Here is a 19,259-nt window from a genome sequence, read left to right on the forward strand (position 1 = left end):
CGCTCTATGCAAATTACCATACAAGTAGTCACAGTGGGCGGGACGGCTGTCCGAGTAGTCACGGTGGGCGGGGTCTTCGTCAAGTAGTCACTGGGTCCTGGGCCGGCTCCTGCGCTGTAATCACGCCCCTCCGGGCGTGTTGTAGGGCGGCACCAAACCAAAAGTCCAAAAGGGGGCTACTATAAGGGTCAAAGTAAGGATTCCTCTCTTAAAGTGAATGTACCAGTTCCACTAGTGAAATTGTCTATTTCACTACCTGGTTGCCACCGTCATGGAGATCCTGGTGGTGCGGCCAATTTTCCAAAATAATTAGCGGTTTCCGTGATTGGCGCTGTTCTCTTCATGTGCAGTGGAGGTGGGCCATGCGCCCCCAGTGTAATGATACCCCTCCCCTAGGTGACGCACCTCCATTAGAATCAAGCCTGGGCGCCTAACCAAGAGGAGGCTATTATTATTATCACAACCTCCTTGACCTCTTTGGGTAGGTACAATCATGGGGGTGTCAAACTGTGGCCCTGCTCCAGCTAATGCGAAATTTTAGCTTTGGCTTTGATTGTCCAGGCACGATGGTAATCATAGTTGTAGTGGACACCACCATAATAAAGTAGTAAGAAGATCCTACCATGGCAGACTTGTACTATGACAGCAGTTTCAACAGTACCCTTTCTCATAGAAATGTCTCCATCTGCAGGTTGGAGTGGTTACTACAGGTATTTCTTCAGTTTTGATGAAGGTTTTACTATGGCAAGGGTCCCCAGTACAGGGCTGTGCACCTAAAACTCCAAGCAGCTTGGAAACCACTGTTTTGACAGGAAATATAAAGCAAAAATCCACTTGCACAGGTATGTTCTGTCTATTTGAATTTAAATATGTTCTAGATTTTAATTATGAATGAATAAATGCATATATATTCAAGCTCCTAGATCTCACAGATATGATGCCACCTGCAGGTGAACAAAAATACTGCAGTTAATTTTATAATTCTGTATCCAGTCCTCAGCAGAACTTATCCAATCTTCCTATCACACATTTTAGGGTTATTTAAAGCAAACTATATATCATGTATTCAATCCCAAGACAAACTAAGTTATAGGCACTTGTAATATTGTGTTCACATTGGGCAGTTACAATGGGCCATGGTTAAATATGCAGTAACAGATTTTACAGGGTTTATTTGTCAGATTTGCAGCTGTGAGTTCCAGAGGGAAAAATGTTCTTGCAAAACTTTAAAAAAAAATAAAAAAATGAATGCATTTAAAACTTGTAATTGTGGATTTTGCTGAGGATCCGCAACGTTTCTGTAAAATGAGTAAACCTGTGGCTTTATCATAGGCTATTTACTTCTTCATTAAAATCACTGGAGAAAACTGCATGTCAATTTCCATGTACATTTAACTTTTTTTTTTTTTTTACTTTGTGTGAATGAGATTTCTCAAAATCTCCTTTGCTGATGTTAGATTATGTTGTACATTTTCTGCATGCACATCCAGTGAAGAAAATCTACAAGGTATCCAACCTGTGTAAAAGCAATATTATTGTAGCAGCAAAATGGATTGGGCTAGAAATCTCATGACCTCTCCATTATTTGTGAGCATATCGATCCAGAATTTCTGTGCCTCCTGGTTGTTTGTTGATGCTGAATTTCCACAATGTCCACCAGGTGGCAGTGTTGTTCTATGAAAGATCTTGTAAGGTAAGTAACTGGTCAAATTCTGAGGGCTGTAGTAACATTAATAACCATTGATATAATGCATCAACACAGTTACATTTAGTCTAGTGCTATCAGGGGCAGTGCTCACAGTGCGGGCATGCTAGTTGCACAATTCTTAGAGTCAGGCCGGGTTCACACTGAGCAAAACTAGCAGAATTCCGCGGCGGAATTGTCCGCCGCGAAATGCCGTTAGCCTCCCTCTCATAATGTGAGTCTATGGGAGGCGCACGCTGCTGTTCTCACAGCGTCTCTCCGCGCTGAAGAATGAACATGTTCATTCTTCAGCGCAGACAGAGCAGGAGCGCGCGCCTCCCATAGACTCCCATTATGAGAGGGAGGCTAACGGCATTTCGCGGCGGAATTGTCTGCCAGTTTTGCTCAGTGTGAACCCGGCCTTAGGGGTCAGGATTAGGGTTACTACCTGAACACCCTAACAGTCTATTCCTCAATTTAACCCCCAACCCTAACCCCATTTCTAGCCCTACCCCAGAGGGTTAGGCATACGTCCCAACTATCCTGGTCTACATATGTCCCACTTGCAGGGGCGAATATACTTTACCATAGGCCCAGGGCTGTTCACCACACTTGGGCCCCCCACGTTAACTGTGGCAACTCTAAAGTGGTCTTTAGAGTACAGGATAAATAATGTCCTATTTACTGTGTACCTGTAAAGTTTTTTTTATATTAAAAAAAAAATAATAATCTCTCTCTCTCTCTATATGTTATTAAGTAGCTCTGTGCTTAATCCTCATTTTCGACAGTACGTCCAATTTGAATTTGGTGTCCAAGTATCTTAACGGAGGCGCCATTGTCTCCACTCCCTGCTGTTTGTACCTGTAAATTAGGAGAGGGTGAGACCCATCGTAATGTGATTCTATGGTGCAAGGCTGGAGATGGAGCAGAAAGCGCCATTTCCTAATGTACAGGTACAAACAGAGGCGAGAGACAGCTGCAACTCCATTAAAGGGTTTCTCTGATTAAAACTTACTTGTCCTCTACCCACAGGATAGGGGACAAGTAAGAGATTGCAGGAGGTCCGACCCCCATGAACTCTGGTGATCTCCAGATCGGCCCCTAGCTTCTTTGTTTTGAATACAGATGTGGGTTAGTGCGTGACCCAATTCATTCTCTATAGAGCCACTGGAGACAGATGGAGAGTGTCCCTTCCCTCACCCCAGACTGGTCACTTTGTACCCCCCTGCCCCCACCCCAGACTTGTCAGTCTGTACCCCCTTCCTCTTACACGAGACTGGTCACCCTGCACTCCTTCTCCCCACCCCAGACAGGTCACCTTATACCCCCCTGCCTCCCTTCTTAGCCCAGACTGGTCATCCTTTATGGGGGATGGATTTCCTAAATCTTGCTTATAAATATATAAGAACAGAACAACAGTATACACTGACACAGAACAATATAGCAGACCAGACTTCACGTTATAAGTCCCCACCTTTAGTTTTTGTTATGTGTAATATGTTTGTTATTTTAACATTGCATCATTGCTGTGAACAAGGGCGGTCAGGCTCGAAATGTGTCAGTGAGATCTATTTGTTTTTGTGCACTATTTTGTACATTTTCATGTTTTATTTCATCACTAATATGCATTACTAAGCTATTTTATTCAGAAGTGCAAAGTCCCAGCCCATGCTTTTGCAATATCTTCAGCGCAAAGCCAGCAGTCTAAAGCTGTTAACACATCACATGCAAAGGCACACATTCTTTTTGCTGGTTTTAAACAAAAATAGTGAATGGTCTAAAGCACAAAACATATCAGGAGAGACTTAAAGGGGCTGTCCGGACAGGAATTCCCGGAAAGGGGGTGAGTAAAAAAAAATTATACACACTTACCTCCCTGGCTCCCATGCTGCTGTTCATACTCTGCTGCTCTTGTTCCTGGTGTGTAGCCAATTCCATGTTTTGAGACATGATGTGGCAGGCACGCTCAGTCATTCAGCAGCTGTAGTGGGGTCCCACCTCTGCTACATCATGTCTTAGAATCCTTAAGCAGCCGCACATCAGAGCAGCAGAGTACTGGCAGCAGTGCAGGAGCCAGGTAGGTAAGTGTCTGTTACTTTTTTTATTTTTAAGGAAGTAAATCTGTATAGTTTGGAGGAAAGAAAAAGGGGGGACATGATTGGATTGGATGATAGTACTTGGGTTGGCCTATTCATTGCCATGTGATCTGGTCACTGCTGTGGCTGCTGATTGGTTGAGCGTCCAATGCCACAAACTGATGCCAAATGCAAGAAGCGCTGCACAACTGGACCGGCTGTGGGAGAACAACAGGGTGAACAGGGGGGAGTGAGGATGGTAAGTTAATTTAGTTTTTTTTCTCCTAGGCCGAGCAGATTTGTAAATAAAAAAATATAACTTGGAATAAACCTTTTCAATAATTGTGAACTAGCTCCATGAGAAAGTAATCTGCTTTCAATGGAGGGATGGTGTCTTCTGCTAAGTCTAAGCCTGGACCCAGGGGCGTAACTACCACTGTAGCAGTCATAGTGGCTGCTATGGGGCCGACCGCATCGGGAGGCCCCATGGCCTGTTTCTGCAAATGTCCCTTCAACTGAAAGGACTCCTGTCAAGCAGTTATGACTACACTTGAAGGCGTAATGGTGAGTCGGGAAGACGGGGGTCCCCAATCAAAAGTTTGCTACGGGACCCAGCCATTTCTAGTTATGCCCCTGCCTGGACCCCCTTGTTTTCTGATGGATCAGCCTGAACATGGACTAGAACCTAGAGGCGGTCAGATAAATAGACCATTTACCCTTCTTATCATTCACATTCTATTTCCTATCCCTATCTTCTCACCCTCATCTCTTTGAACCTTTACTATAAAACTGTTTATTAATACGCATCGTACTCTACTTCCGGGCGTTCTACACACATTTTGAGAACAGGAAACGGTAGATACCACAAATAGAATTGTGGTTGGTTTACCATGCTAGAAGATATATGTATACTTGTCCCTGCCCAGAAGTGATTGTATAGTGAAAGCAACCACATCAGAAGGGTCACCATCCATCTCTTGTAACCATGTTACTGTTCCAATTCTGGAAAAAGCTTTCTTCTGGCTCTAGGAGTCTATGTATGACCTTAATCCTATATGGACTAGAAAAAAATACTAGAAATTGAGTTTAAATGCCCCACCACCCCTCATTATGCCTTGTACTATATGCTCTCCTTCTTCATGTTCCCGGGACTGGTTGTCTCCTTCATCAGTATTTATCTACTTGCACCGACTTGTGGACGGACAATACGGCTGGTATGTAGTCTGAAGCTTTTCGAAGGTATCGCACCATTGTTCACCTGGATCGGTGTTCTTCTCATTGATGGACGCTACTTAGAATGCTTGCTGAGGACCACAAACAGCACTATCACTCCTTCAGACATCAAAACCATATCACAGGTACTTCATTCTACTTTCAGTTCTTAGTTAATTTTTCTCTCTTTTTTTACTCATATTTTTTCTGCTTGTCTTCTAAGATTCATAACTTTTTGTATATTTATATAAGGTTCGTTTTACTACTTTTTTTAAAGTTTTTTTTTTTATTGCTATGTGTTGTCATATTCTGAGCTAACATTTTTATTCTTTGTCACAGAGCTGTTGGGGCTCATTTTTCCATTGAGCTGTTATTGGAAGATTTTGGGGCAGATGAGATTTAGATAGCTTTTTATTACATATTTTGTAGGATGTGAGGTGACTGAATTCAGTCTCCCGTTGTGCAGTCCCCATATAGTAGGTATCCCTCTCCGTGCAGTCTTTATATAGAAGATATCCCCCTCTGTGCAGTCCCCATATAAGATAGCCCACTCTGTGCAGTACCCATATAGTAGATGGCCCCCACTGTGCAATCCCTTTATAGTAGTTCTCCCCATCTATGCAGTCACCATATAGTAGATGGCCCCTCTGTGTGCAGCTCCCATTTGGAGATGGCCCCCATGTGCAGCTTTTATACATTAGATTGCCCCCATACGGTTGATGGCCCCTCTCTGTGCAGCTTCCATGGCCCTTCTCTGTGCAGCTCCCATATAGTACATGGAACCCATTTGCAACATCTATATAGTAAATTGTCCCCCTCTGTGCAGCTCCATCCTTCTTTTTTACTATGTAAACCTTCATGCCACTTCTCAATGGCCTCTTTTCACATGTTCTGCGTTCGCTCTGTAAAACACGGACGATGAATGCCTGTCCTGGACTTTTTCCCCACATGGCAAAATATTGATACATCATGCTGTGGGGGAAAACAGTCCAGGACAGACATTCACCGTCCGTGTCATCCGTGTTTCACGGACCGAACACAGAACGTGTAAATGCGGCCCTAATCTTGGTCCCTCACTTAATAGGTGTCACATTAAAATACTACTTAAAATAACGTCCCCTGGTGGACACAGTTATAGCACTTTGGGACATTGTCCCTTGGGTATATCTGGTATTTACATAACTTTTATCGTGTATATTTTCCTTCATAGATTAGTGGACTGGCCGGCTTCTTCCTATTGGTCTCTTTCTACTTGGCTATCCAGTGCTGCTACTCTAGACCCGATGATCGAGAAGCTGCAGAAGATGAAGCAATAGAATTAAATTTGTGGAATGACGCAACCCCAGAAAGAAACAAACGTTCATCACAAGACACAAGTGCAGCCAACAGAATATAGTTAGGTTATGATCACACTATACAGTGTATTCAGTCCCACCTCCACACAGACAGCACCTCCACACAGCAGAGATACATACTCTACAATGCAGGGCCGGGACAAAGGGTAGGCAGGCATAGGCGATGGCCTAGGGCGCCATCTAGTGGTAAATTACAGGGGGCGCAATTTGAATGTCTTTAAAAAATTTTTTACTAGTCTACTGTACTTCTGATGGCCGCCCCTCCGCTCACATTCCTCCAGCACCTGTCCTCACACTGTCTGCCCGGGGGGAGGGAGAGAGAGATCGCTCCTCCGCTCTGCCCTAAAGCAGCTGCAGGCTCCAGCCCTGCGCTGCCGAGCGTCGCCCCTCCACCTCACATTGCATCAGCCCCTGTCGTCACTCTCTCTCCCTCCCCCTCCCCCGGCAGACAGTAAATCCCCCCCACCCGACCTCACCCGTGGCACTGCATCCCTTCTCTGCTACTGAGGACTCTAGTCCCGCTGTGGCAGACATCTACACACTCCTCCTCCCTCTGCCTGGCTCTTGACCTTCTGACCAATGAGCTTCTTACTAATATGTCACATGGTGTCTGGAGCCAAGCAGGAGAGAAGAGGAGTGTGGCAGGGGGAAGTAACCTGGTAAGCTGCTTCCAGATCAGGCAGTGGGGGCTACACTAAGGGGGTGTATAAAGACTATATACACTGGCTATACACTGTGGGGCTATAATATGTGAGGGGGTATATGGAGATGTATATACACTGGGGGCTATACTATGTGAGGGGGTGTATGGAGATGTATATACACTGTGGGCTATACTATGTGAGGGGGTGTATGGAGATGTATATGCACTGGGGGCTATACTATGTGAGGGGGTGTATGGAGATGTATATACACTGTGGGCTATACTATGTGAGGGGGTATATGGAGATGTATATACACTGGGGGCTATACTATGTGAGGGGGTGTATGGAGATGTATATACACTGTGGGCTATACTATGTGAGGGGGTGTATGGAGATGTATATACACTGGGGGCTATACTATGTGAGGGGGTATATGGAGATGTATATACACTGGGGGCTATACTATGTGAGGGGGTGTATGGAGATGTATATACACTGTGGGCTACACTGAGGGGGTGTATGGAGATGTATATACACTGGGGGCTATACTATGTGAGGGGGTGTATGGAGATGTATATACACTGGCTATTCACTGTGGGGGCTATACTATGTGAGGTGGTGTATGGAGTTTGATAATTCCCCCCCTAGATAGATAGATAGATATCTATTATTTTTTTTTATTTATTTTTATTTTGTTTAGGGGGGGGGGGGGGCGCCATTTGCCTTCTCTGCCTAGGGCACCAAAACTCCTTGTCCCTTCCCTGCTACAATGTAACTATGGGGATTTAAGGTGGTGCTGACTTATTGAGCAATGTCTTTATTGGACAACCGATACCTGCAGTAAACATTTTTTTCGCCCTTTATTTAAGGGTGTACCCCAGCGGAAAATCTTTTTCTTTCAAATCAACTGGTGTCAGAAAGTTATATAGATTTGTAATTTACTTCTATTTAAATATTTCAAGTCTTCCCATACTTATCAACTGCTGTATGCCCTGTGGGAAATGGTGTTTTCTTTTCAGTCTGACTCAGTGCTCTCTGCTGACATCTGTGTCCATGTCAGGAACTGCCCAGAGCAGGAGAGGTTTTCTATGGAGATTTGTTGCTGCTCTGGACAGTGCCTGACATGGACAGAGGTGGCAGCAGAGAGCACTGTGTCAGACTGGAAAGAATACAACACTTCCTGTAGGACCTACAGCAGCTAAGTACTAAAAGACTCGTACAGCAGTTCCTAGACCCAGGGGCATAGCTAGGATTCATGGGGCCCCATAGCAAAACTTTTTAAGGCCCCCTCCCCTACGCACAACACAAAGCACTGCACATACACACACACACACACACACACACACACACACACATACACATATATCTATCTGCTTTACTGCTTGTGCACTGATAACCAGCTCTGCATGGAGCTCTGGACTTTTTCCGTTCCTACTTGATTTCCAGCTGGAGAACAGAGGTCAGAGGTTATCAGAGCAGTGAAGCAGAGATCTCTTTGTCTTCTGCTTGTTAACCCTTTTTTTGTGTTGCAGCATGTAAGTAAACATTGGGTCACTTACACACTGCAGTACAAAAGGGGTTAATGTAACGCCTGGAGTAGTGGATCCACTGGACCGTCACCAGCGATAGCACTGAACTGACTGAGTCTAAGGGGCCGCTGGTTTTCACCAGAGCCCGCCGCAAGGCGGGATGGACTTGCTGCGGCAGGCGACCCCCAGGTCGCTACCCCTGGCTTGGTTGCTAGTGACGGCAGGCGAGACGTGGCTGGAGCAGTAGGCAGGAGATGGTGCTGGCAGAGGTCTGTAGGCGTAACCGCAGGTGACGGGCTGAACACAGGAGCAATGAAGTGACAGGGGAGCAGGAACCAGGAACAAGGATTAGGGACCAGGTAGCGGATAGGTATCAGGAACAAGGACTTGGGACCAGGTAGCGGATAGGAATCAGGAACAACAGGGGGCTGGGCCAAACGCTATGGGAAGCATGTAGAGGCTCCAACACGAGGGACAGGGCATGCTGGGATTTATAGGGAGTGATTGGTGCAACTAACCAATTAAGGGCGGACTGGCCCTTTAAATCTGAGACAGCCGGCACGCGCGCGCCCTAGGAGGCGGGGACGCACGCGCCGGCCGGCACAGACGGAGACAGGAGCGGAGGAGAGGTGAGGCGCCCCCAGGGGCCGAACTAGCAGCAGCGCCGGGTCCCTGCACAAGGACCCCGGCGGCTGCATGGGGCAGGAGGAGGTCGCGGCGGCGGCCCGGAACACGGGACGCCGCCGCGGCCGTGACAGTTAAGCAGAAGGACACATGCTCTTACCTTCTCCCCCGGGACCCCCTCCTGCAAGGGCCCCATAGCAACTGCCTACGCTGCCTTTATGATAGCTAAGAAATTGCCTGGACCACTTGTACAGCAGTGATGGTATTTCAGTTTCCGGCCACCAGGGGAGCTCATCACAGCACACTTGTACAGCACAGCAGAGACAGCGTACTGTATGGCGCAGGCAGATGGATAACAGCAGACTGTTTACAGTTCTACATCTGGCGCCTGCACATTTACAAGTGACAGCTGCTTAAAGGACAACTCCCGCGGGACCCCAAAAAAAAACAAAACACAGACACACACAGACACCATACTCACCATCTCTCCGGTGACGATCGCCACTCCATTCGCCCGCCGTCCGCCTCTCCGTCGCCGCCGCCCGCCATCCAGCGATGTCTCCAACTTCCGGGTCCAGGGGATGGAAAAGGCTGCCAGTGCGCTTGCGCACCGGCAGCCTTTTCATTGGCTGGAGCGCATCACCTGGCTTCCAGCAAGCTCAGCCAATCAGGGCTGAGCAAGCTGGAAGCCATGTGATGCGCTCCAGCCAATGAAAAGGCTGCTGGTGCGCATGTGCACCAGCAGCCTTTTCATCCCCATTCACTTTGCATGAAGACGCCGAGGAGGAAGAAGACCCGGACCGCCCCTCGGCTCTGACGTCGTCGTCACCAGATGCCGACCCGGAGAAGAGGACCGTGACGATCGTAATAGGTAATGTATACATTCCTTAACTTCCGGGGTGGGGGGTCGGGGGTCCGAAAGTGGGGGAAGGGGGCCAGGCCGGGTATTTAACCACATTACAAAGTTATATAACTTTGTAATGTGTGTTAAATGAGCAAAAAAAAATTTTTGTGGGAGTTGTCCTTTAAGGGAACATGGGGGTTGGCGGGAGGTGATAGTCTTCATATCCTGCATGCAGCTGCTCTGCAATGAACGGTGAAGGTAGGGGCAATGGCAGTGGGCTAAAAAGAATCACAGCTGCATGCCCTGATGTTCTGTTCGGCGGGAGTGCTTCCCAACAAAAACTTTGTTAGGTCTATCTTTCGGGGGAGGCCTTATATGTAGCAACTTAAAAAAACCTCTACTAGGTCTTATCTTCAGGGAAAACGGGGTATATATACACTCACCAGCCACTTTATTAGGTACACCATGCTAGTAACGGGTTGGACCCCCTTTTGCCTTCAGAACTGCCTCAATTCTTGGTGGCATAGATACAACAAGGTGCTGGAAGCATTCCTCAGAGATTTTGGTCCATATTGACATGATGGCATCACACAGTTGCCGCAGATTTGTCGGCTGCACATCCATGATGCGAATCTCCCGCTCCACCACATCCCAAATATGCTCTATTGGATTGAGATCTGGTGACTGTGGAGGCCATTGGAGTACAATGAACTCATTGTCATGTTCAAGAAACCAGTCTGAGATGATTCTAGCTTTATGACATGGCGCATTATCCTGCTGAAAGTAGCCATCAGATGTTGGGTACATTGTGGTCATAAAGGGATGGACATGGTCAGCAACAATACTCAGGTAGGCTGTGGCGTTGCAACGATGCTCAATTGGTACCAAGGGGCCCAAAGAGTGCCAAGAAAATATTCCCCACACCATGACACCACCACCACCAGCCTGAACCGTTGATACAAGGCAGGATGGATCCATGCTTTCATGTTGTTGACGCCAAATTCTGACCCTACCATCCGAATGTCGCAGCAGAAATCGAGACTCATCAGACCAGTCAACGTTTTTCCAATCTTCTACTGTCCAATTTCGATGAGCTTGTGCAAATTGTAGCCTCAGTTTCCTGTTCTTAGCTGAGCGGAGTGGCACCCAGTGTGGTCTTCTGCTGCTGTAGCCCATCTGCCTCAAAGTTGGACGTACTGTGCGTTCAGAGATGCTCTTCTGCCTACCTTGGTTGTAACGGTTGGCTATTTGAGTCACTGTTGCCTTTCTATCAGCTCGAACCAGTCTGCCCATTCTCCTCTGACCTCTGGCATCAACAAGGCATTTCCGCCCACAGAACTGCCGCTCACTGGATGTTTTTTCTTTTTCGGACCATTCTCTGTAAACCCTAGAGATGGTTGTGCGTGAAAATCCCAGTAGATCAGCAGTTTCTGAAATACTCAGACCAGCCCTTCTGGCACCAACAACCATGCCACGTTCAAAGGCACTCAAATCACCTTTCTTCCCCATACTGATGCTCGGTTTGAACTGCAGGAGATTGTCTTGACCATGTCTACATGCCTAAATGCACTGAGTTGCCGCCATATGATTGGCTGATTAGAAATTAAGTGGTAACATGCAGTTGGACAGGTGTACCTAATAAAGTGGCCGGTGAGTGTATATATATATATATGTGTGTGTGTGTGTGTGTGTGTGTATAAAATGAAAGTTACTGCAGGCTGTGTAGCAAATGTTAATGTAATATACTGTACTATACTGCATTTGCAAAGTAAATATGTTATTGTATCTGTGTGCTTTATGCAACGTGACAGTGGAAGAATTTGCTTCTGGGTGCCACATAGCTTAAAGTGACACTGTCACCCCCTTTTTGCATTCTGACTTCTCTACACAGGTACACAGGTTTCATACATTATTTTACATCATACATCATGGTGCTTGTTCAAGTTAAAAGTGATCTTTTATCATTTGCAGATTGTGCTAAGTGGGCGAAGCTTCACTGCAACGGCGCAACTTAGCCCCGCCCACAGCACCACCGCCACTTCATCGCCACATAGGCCCCGACCCCTCGACGCCCATTGATATGGGCAAAGGTAGAGGGGGTGGGGCCTAGATCTTTAGGCTTTAAGTCTGTTCCAATGGTTGGTGAGGGGGCGGGGTCTAGGTTCCAATGATGTTACTTAAGGGACAGGGCCTATGTGGCTCTGTGGGCGGGGCCAAGTGGCACAGTTGCTGTGAAGGCCCGCCCACTTAACACAAGCTGCAGATGATAAAAGATCACTTTTTACTTGAACAAGCACCATGACATATGATGTAAAGTAAGGTATGAAAACTGGCAAATTTACCCTTTACATCTATGCAGGGAAGTCATAATGCAAACAGGGGGTGACAGTGTCATTTTAAGTTAGTATTTAGCAGGAGCTATTAAGGGGACCTCACCACCACCGTGACTAAGATAGGGGAGATTGTGAAATTCAACCGTTCCATGAAAGAGTCTCCTTATGCTTGCTGTATCAGGGTTTCCTGGCATATGGTTTGAGTGACATGCGGTCAGCCAGTTGAGGAGTGCTAAGAGTGTATCAAGTCTTCATGGACTGTGTGTGAGAAGTGGATGGCATTGAGGATAGAGCTGGACGTGACTTTGAGAGGAGTCTAGATTTGTGAGACTGCTATTGAGGGGATGAGAGAAAAGTATACTACCTACCGTACTTCTCATAAGCGGACAGCAGTAAAAACTCTTGAGTAAAGTGTTATAGTGATTTCAGGTATAATAGACTGTTTGTCTACTTAATGAAGCTCCATCACGCCAGTAAAGTGATAACCACCGACATGCTCACCTTATTGGATAAAGCCCACACTGGTTATTAGCCAATTCACGTAGATGGGTTCACTTTAAGGCCACCAGTCGCATCTAGACCTCAATCACATCTTTACAACCTTGCTGGGTGTGGGTCTATTTTCCTATATTTTCCTATCCCCCGTGATTTTGATAAGAACCTAGTGCCGATACACCATCGAAACCAACAACCTCCACCACCAGATGTAGATGAGTTCCTAGCACCCATGCAACATTTAAAATACTATGCTATGGAATATTAGACGTCACTGCATTTATCTCCAAGGATATCAGGTTTTCAGGTATCCCCTTCTATAATACCTACCTGTAATAATAAAAACCAACAGTAGAATAATTAATCAATAAATTAATTTATTAACCCTTTTATACAGAAACTTGAAAGATGCCAATTTGACTAAAGAAATAGTGAACGTTCACGTGTTTGGTGTCCAATTGATGGGTCTGGAGCTGGTGGGTTTTTGGTGATGACGGACATTGACTCTGAAATCAAAAAGAGAAACACTGAAAATGTCAGTGATGCAACTGTAACCCGATGTGGACATAGTATTATACCAATATACATGAAAGAGAAAGTATGAAGCCTGTCCTGTCTCTGGCAATGACGTCAAAAGTGTTTTTTGTTTTTTTTTGTTTTTTTTTTCTTTGTTTTTGAAGATACCACTTTAGTGTTAGTAGATATGGAAAAAAGTTACAAAGCTAGGTTTGTATTAGGCTGATTTCACATATGGCAGTTTTTTGTTTTTAAACTACCATTGCAGTTTTTGATGCAAAACCAGAAGTGGATTCAAAGTAATGGGTAAAATAATGGAGGCGCTTATATACCTCCAACCTGCCGTATCCACTGCCGTGGCAGTTCTATGGACAATCTGTGAATCCTTACACTCAGGGCCAGCGTCAGCACAGGGCTTACCCGGGCAAGTGCCAAGAGAGGGAGAGGGGCCCAGATAGGGAGAGGGGCCCAGTGTTTAGCCTGCTTACTGTAGTGCAGGGTGAGGGGCCTGAACACCAGAAGACAGAAAGAGCAGGACCTGTGAGTGTCCTGCAGAGAGAGAGGGATGAAGGACCTGATCACATGACCAGAAGGTCCTCAAAAACTCAGTGTGGAGATTGGCCAGAGAGAAGTAGGAAGAGCTGTAAGTGCTATGCGTGTGTGTGTGTGTGTCAGTCAGTCAGTGTGTGTGAGAGTCAGTAATGTGTGTGTCAGTCAGTAATGTGTGTGTGTGTGTGTGTCAGTCAGTAATATGTGTGTCTGTCAGTAATGTGTCAGTCAGTATTGTGTGTGTCAGTCAGTATTGTGTGTGTCAGTATCTGACAGATTTTTGAAGCCAAAGCCAGGAATGGATTTGAAAAGAGGAAAAATCTCAGTTTTTTTTTTCTTTACGATCTGTTCCCTGTTTATAGTCGGTTTCTGGCTTTGGCTTCAAAATGTGAAGCGAATCTGAGCGACCCCCTCCACCGGCCCAACCTGCCCCTTCTATCGCTTCTCAGCTGAGCTGATCAGAAGTGCAATGAGCAGCACTTTCCTGGGCTTCTGATCGGCTCAGCTAAGCGACGATAGAAGGGGCGGGCTGGGCGGTCCAGGAACTCACGCATCCGCTGGCCCCAGCAGCTGATGTCTCCCGGCAGCGCGCTCCCGTCATCCTCCGGGAACAGGCAGCGTGGTACAGAGACGCTGCCTGTGTCCTGGATGTGTCGTGCAGCCGGACACTTCCGGCACAGGCAGTCTCTCTGTACCCTGCTGCCTGAGCCGGAGGATGTCGGGAGTGGCGCGCTGACGGGAGAGGAGTTGGTTTGTTGTTTCGGGGGGCACTGGCTACTGTGGGGGCACTGGCTACTATGGGGGCCACTGGCTACTATGGGGGCACTGGCTACTATGGGGGGATTGGCTTCTATGGGGGGCACTATATGTGGGCATTGGCAACTATGTGTGGCACTATATGCAAAGATGTGGGGGATTTGGTGGCCGGAACAGGCAGCGGGGTACAGAGACGCTGCCTGTGTCCTGGATGTGTCGTGCAGACGGACACTTCCGGCACAAGCAGTCTCTCTGTACCCCGCTGCCTGTGCCGGAGGATGTCGGGAGTGGCGCGCTGACGGGAGAGGAGTTGCTGGGGCCGCCGGACAGGTGAGTAACTGGTTTGTTGTTTTAGGGGGCACTGGCTACTATGGGGGGCACTGGCTACTATGGTGGCACTGGCTACTATGGGGGGCACTGGCTACTATGGTGGCACTGGCTACTATGGGGGGCACTGGCTACTATGGGGGCATTGGCTCCTATGGGGGGGCACTGGCTACTATGGGGGCACTGGCTACTATGGGGGGATTGGCTACTATGGGGGGCACTATATGTGGGCATTGGCTACTATGTGTGGCACTATATGCAAAGATGTGGGGGATTTGATGACGGCGGTTGGGGGGGGGCAATTTGCACCTCTGCCCAGGGGCCCATAATGCTGTTAAGACGGCCCTGGGATGGATGGATGGATGGATGGATGGATGAGGGGCCCGCTGAGGCTCTTTTGCCCAAGGACCCGCAAGAATGGAGCAAGGCCTGCATACATTGCTCAAGCTGCTCTCCAAGCAGAGCTGAGGAGATGTGAATGGGCATAGTGCTTTGCTGAGCACTTCTGCCATGTTTCCCATTAGTCTTAGTACCTGAACCCAGATTAAAACTTCTAAAATGTCACTATGGCCTATAAATATTACTGTAGATATTACTTATACACTGATCCCTCAACACTGCCATTCTGAGGGGACCTGGATTGACGCTGATCTCCACTTCCCTGTAAGGCCTAGTTTACACATATCCAGCGATCCGGCGATGCTTCCCCCGTGCAGGAGAGAAGCACCAGAGAGAAATGCATCTCTGAACTGATCCTATTGTTTTCAATGGGACTGTTCGGAAGATGCATTGTCACTTTAGTGCCGCCGGATGCAGCTTGCAGCGTTCTGACGCTCGTTCAGCTCCTTCATTTGGTACCACATGCATTAAAGTCTATGGAGCGCCGGAGGCATGCCGTGTACAGATGCAGGGGCAGATTAACTTTACCATAGGCCCTGGGCTGTTCACCAAACCTGGGCCCCCCCACCCCACTGTAACTATGGCAACACTAGCCTGGCGTTCATAGTACAGGACAGATAATGTCATGATGTCCTGATTTGTGAAAAATTGCCATTAAAAAAACTGTGATTTTTTGCAAATCATGGCGGAAGTGTAGCCAGGAGACAGTACACCACTGAAAGTATAAGTCTTTTTGGGTGGTCATGGGCCCCCCAGGAGCTCAGGGCCCCGGGCTGCCGCCCGAAACGCCCCTATTATAATCCGCTACTGTACAGATGTATGCATTATGCACCCTCCGGCTTTTGCCTCCGGCGCTCCATAGAGATGACCCTGTCCCTGCCCACCTTGTGACCCTGGCTCTGCAACTGAGTGCCCCCTTGCAGGGGGGCAGCTCCTCTGTACAGGTGCAGCACTATAGGACAGGGATAGGGAACCTTGCCTCTCCAGCTGTTGCGAAACTACAACTCTCATCATGTCTGTTGATTATCAGTTGTGGTCAATATCTATAAAAAAAAACGGAAAGGGATGCAACTAAAGGTATGTTCACATTTCGTTTTTCTCCACACGTCGGGCTACACGTCAGGAATCATAGAAAAAAGGATGCGGACATGCAGCCCGACATGCGGCCGAAGGCCACATTGACTTTAATGAGCAGGACGGAGTCATTATGTGACTGTGTTCTGCTCATTTGCGGGACATACACTGCTCTTGTGCAGGACTCAAAAGCGTGGTCGACTAAAGCAGTGAACTTCTCGCAAATGAGCAGAACACAGTCACATAATGACTCCATCCTGCTCATTAAAGTCAATGTGGCCGTCGGCTGCACGTCGGGCTGCACGTCCGCATCCTTTTTTCTATGATTAAACTAATCATAGAAACTAATATATGTAAACTAGGCCTAACCACCTTCTGCTCCCTAGACAACCCCTTTAGAGACCCATGGCCGTCTTACCCATTGGGCATGGTAGGCGGCTGCCCGGGGGCCCTTGTGTCCTAGGGGGCCCCTGCCCTCTGTGACCTATTCCCTGTCCCCGATCCCCAAGCAAGCTCCCTTGTAGGTATTGTGCCTGTGGTGCCGTCAGCCGCTCCCCCCCCCCCCCCCCCCCGGCCGACGTGACATCTTCCGTGTCCCTGGTCTGCACTGCGCAAGCTCCCCCTTGTAGGTGCTGTGCAGTGCCTGTGCTCTGAGTCCTGCCGTCAGCTGCCCCCCACCCCCCCTGCACGGTCCTCAGGCTCAGGCCAGCAGAAGGCAGAGGAGTCTGTGAACGCTGTACGCAGCAGCTGAGACTCCTCCTCCTTCACGTATTAACTGAGGAGGACAACGTCAGGTCTCAGCCCATAAGGATGGCCGCCAGAGTACTGTGCAGTGAACAGGGAAACGTGGTTGGTGAATATATTATATGCCCCAGATACAATATATTAGCTGTCCCTCTGCATATAAGCCCTGTTGTCTCCCTGTATACTGTATAATACAATATACAGGGAAACAACATGGCTAATATATAGAGAAGGGCAAAACAACATGTCTCATATAGACACAGGGGCAACAACATAACTATTATATTATATATGGACCATGTTGTTTCCCTGTATACAGTATACATACAGGGAAACAACATGGTTCTCATATATAATAGTCATGTTGTTGCCCCTCTGTATATATGAGACATGTTGTTTTGCCCTTCTCTATATATAAGCCATGTTGTTTCCCTGTATACTGTATAATACATTATACACAGACTCCCTGTATTATACAGCCAACCTGGTCTGGTTTGGTGAGGCGGCACGCACGGTTATTTTTTGTTTTTGTGCTGCTGAGAGACTGTGTTGTGAATTAAAGTTTAAGTTAACAATAATTTGTATTTTTTAGGCTGGGTTCATACTGCGTTTTTGCAATCCGTTTTTTTTTTTTTCATCCGTTTTTTGAAAAAAAAAACGAATGCATTTGTGTGCATCCATTTTGATACGTTTTTCCATTGACTTCCATTGTAAAAAAACAAACAGATAAAAACGTATCCGTTTTTTTTAACGGACGCAAAAGTAGTGTCAGCTACGTTTTTGTGTCCGTCAAAAAAAACGTATCCGTTTTGATCAGTTTTTTTTTTTTTTTACAATGGAAGTCAATGGAAAAACGGATCAAAACATATGCACACAAATGCATCCGTTTTTTGCAAATTCGCACCTCTGCCCAGGAGCCCCCTGTAGAGACCCAGTGATGCAGCTGAAAGTTACATATGGGCCTCAACCATGAAGAAAACACAGTAAGGGGACAAAAAGATGAGCTGAAAAGAATCATGCAATTGAAATCCAACATGCCTGATCCTTAAAGGAGAAGTCCGGCCAAAATTAATTTTTGATATGTTGTTACTTATGAAAAGTTATACAAATTTCTAATGTACATTAATTATGGGAAATGCACATATAGAGCTATTTCCCTTAATTTAGTAGATCAGGAAGTGTTAGAAATATCTCTGAAGAAGTGACGTCACGACCCAGGGTGTAATTCCTATGGAGTGTCCAGCAGGGGGCGCTCTCTATATAGAAGTCTATGGGACTTTATTGTTTCTATGGGTTTCTATGTAATGTAATGTAATGTAATGTAGTGTACAGTGTGCTTTATTGAATGAATACATCTATGGAATACTTTGGGGAGCAAGTGTCCTTGCTCCCCAAAGTATTGCATAAATGTATTCATTCAATACATAGTAAGCCCGCCGATCCGCCGCATTCCCGCCGATCCGGACCATATACATTGAACTACTGCTCCCATCATCTGCTTCTAGTATGAACAGGTGATGGGAGCTGTAGTTGGGTAATGGATATGACATGCCGCCGGGCGCTGGGGGGAGCCGCTCAGTACACAGGAGCGCTCCCTCCTCCTCCTTCCGTGATAACTTCCGCCTATACCAATGCTGACTCCCTGCCTGGCCGCCGCTCTCCGCTCACATATACCGGCTCCCGGCATCAGCGCGGACACCAGGATGCATCGGGAGCCGGTATGTATGGGGGGGGGAGAGCGGAGAGCGGCGGCCAGGCAGGGACTCAGCATTGGTATAGGCGGAAGTTATCAGGAGGAGGGGGGAGCGCTCCTGTGTACTGAGCGGCTCCCCCCTGCGCCCGGCGGCATGTCATATCCATTACCCAACTACAGCTCCCATCACCTGTTCATACTAGAAGCAGATGATGGGAGCTGTAGTTCAATGTATATGGTCCGGATCGGCGGGAATGCGGCGGATCAGCGTGTGGCGGATCGGCGGGAATGCGGCGGAAATTCGGCGGAAATGCGGCGGATCGGCGGGCTTACTGTGTATTGAATGTATTGAATGAATACATTTATGCAATACTTTGGGGAGCAAGGACACTTGCTCCCCAAAGTA

The 19,259-nt window shown here is 47.3% G+C and overlaps 1 protein-coding gene across 4 annotated transcripts in view; it reads right to left on the minus strand.

The window, feature by feature from the left end:
- Positions 1–13,155: 13,155 nt before the first annotated feature.
- LOC138773018 (keratin, type I cytoskeletal 18-like) overlaps positions 13,156–19,259 on the minus strand; it is a 47,865-nt gene continuing 41,761 nt past the window's right edge. For 3 of the 4 annotated variants that reach the window (XM_069953902.1, XM_069953903.1, XM_069953900.1), the window contains one exon: positions 13,156–13,322. In XM_069953902.1, coding sequence (XP_069810003.1) covers positions 13,216–13,322 — 107 coding nt within the window. In that variant the 3' untranslated portion in view covers positions 13,156–13,215. The remainder of the gene's footprint in view (positions 13,323–19,259) is intronic. The other variant, XM_069953901.1, reaches the window with a different exon arrangement.

The sequence above is a fragment of the Dendropsophus ebraccatus genome, chromosome 14 (genome assembly GCF_027789765.1).
Source record: "Dendropsophus ebraccatus isolate aDenEbr1 chromosome 14, aDenEbr1.pat, whole genome shotgun sequence".
NCBI classification, from domain to species: domain Eukaryota; kingdom Metazoa; phylum Chordata; class Amphibia; order Anura; family Hylidae; genus Dendropsophus; species Dendropsophus ebraccatus.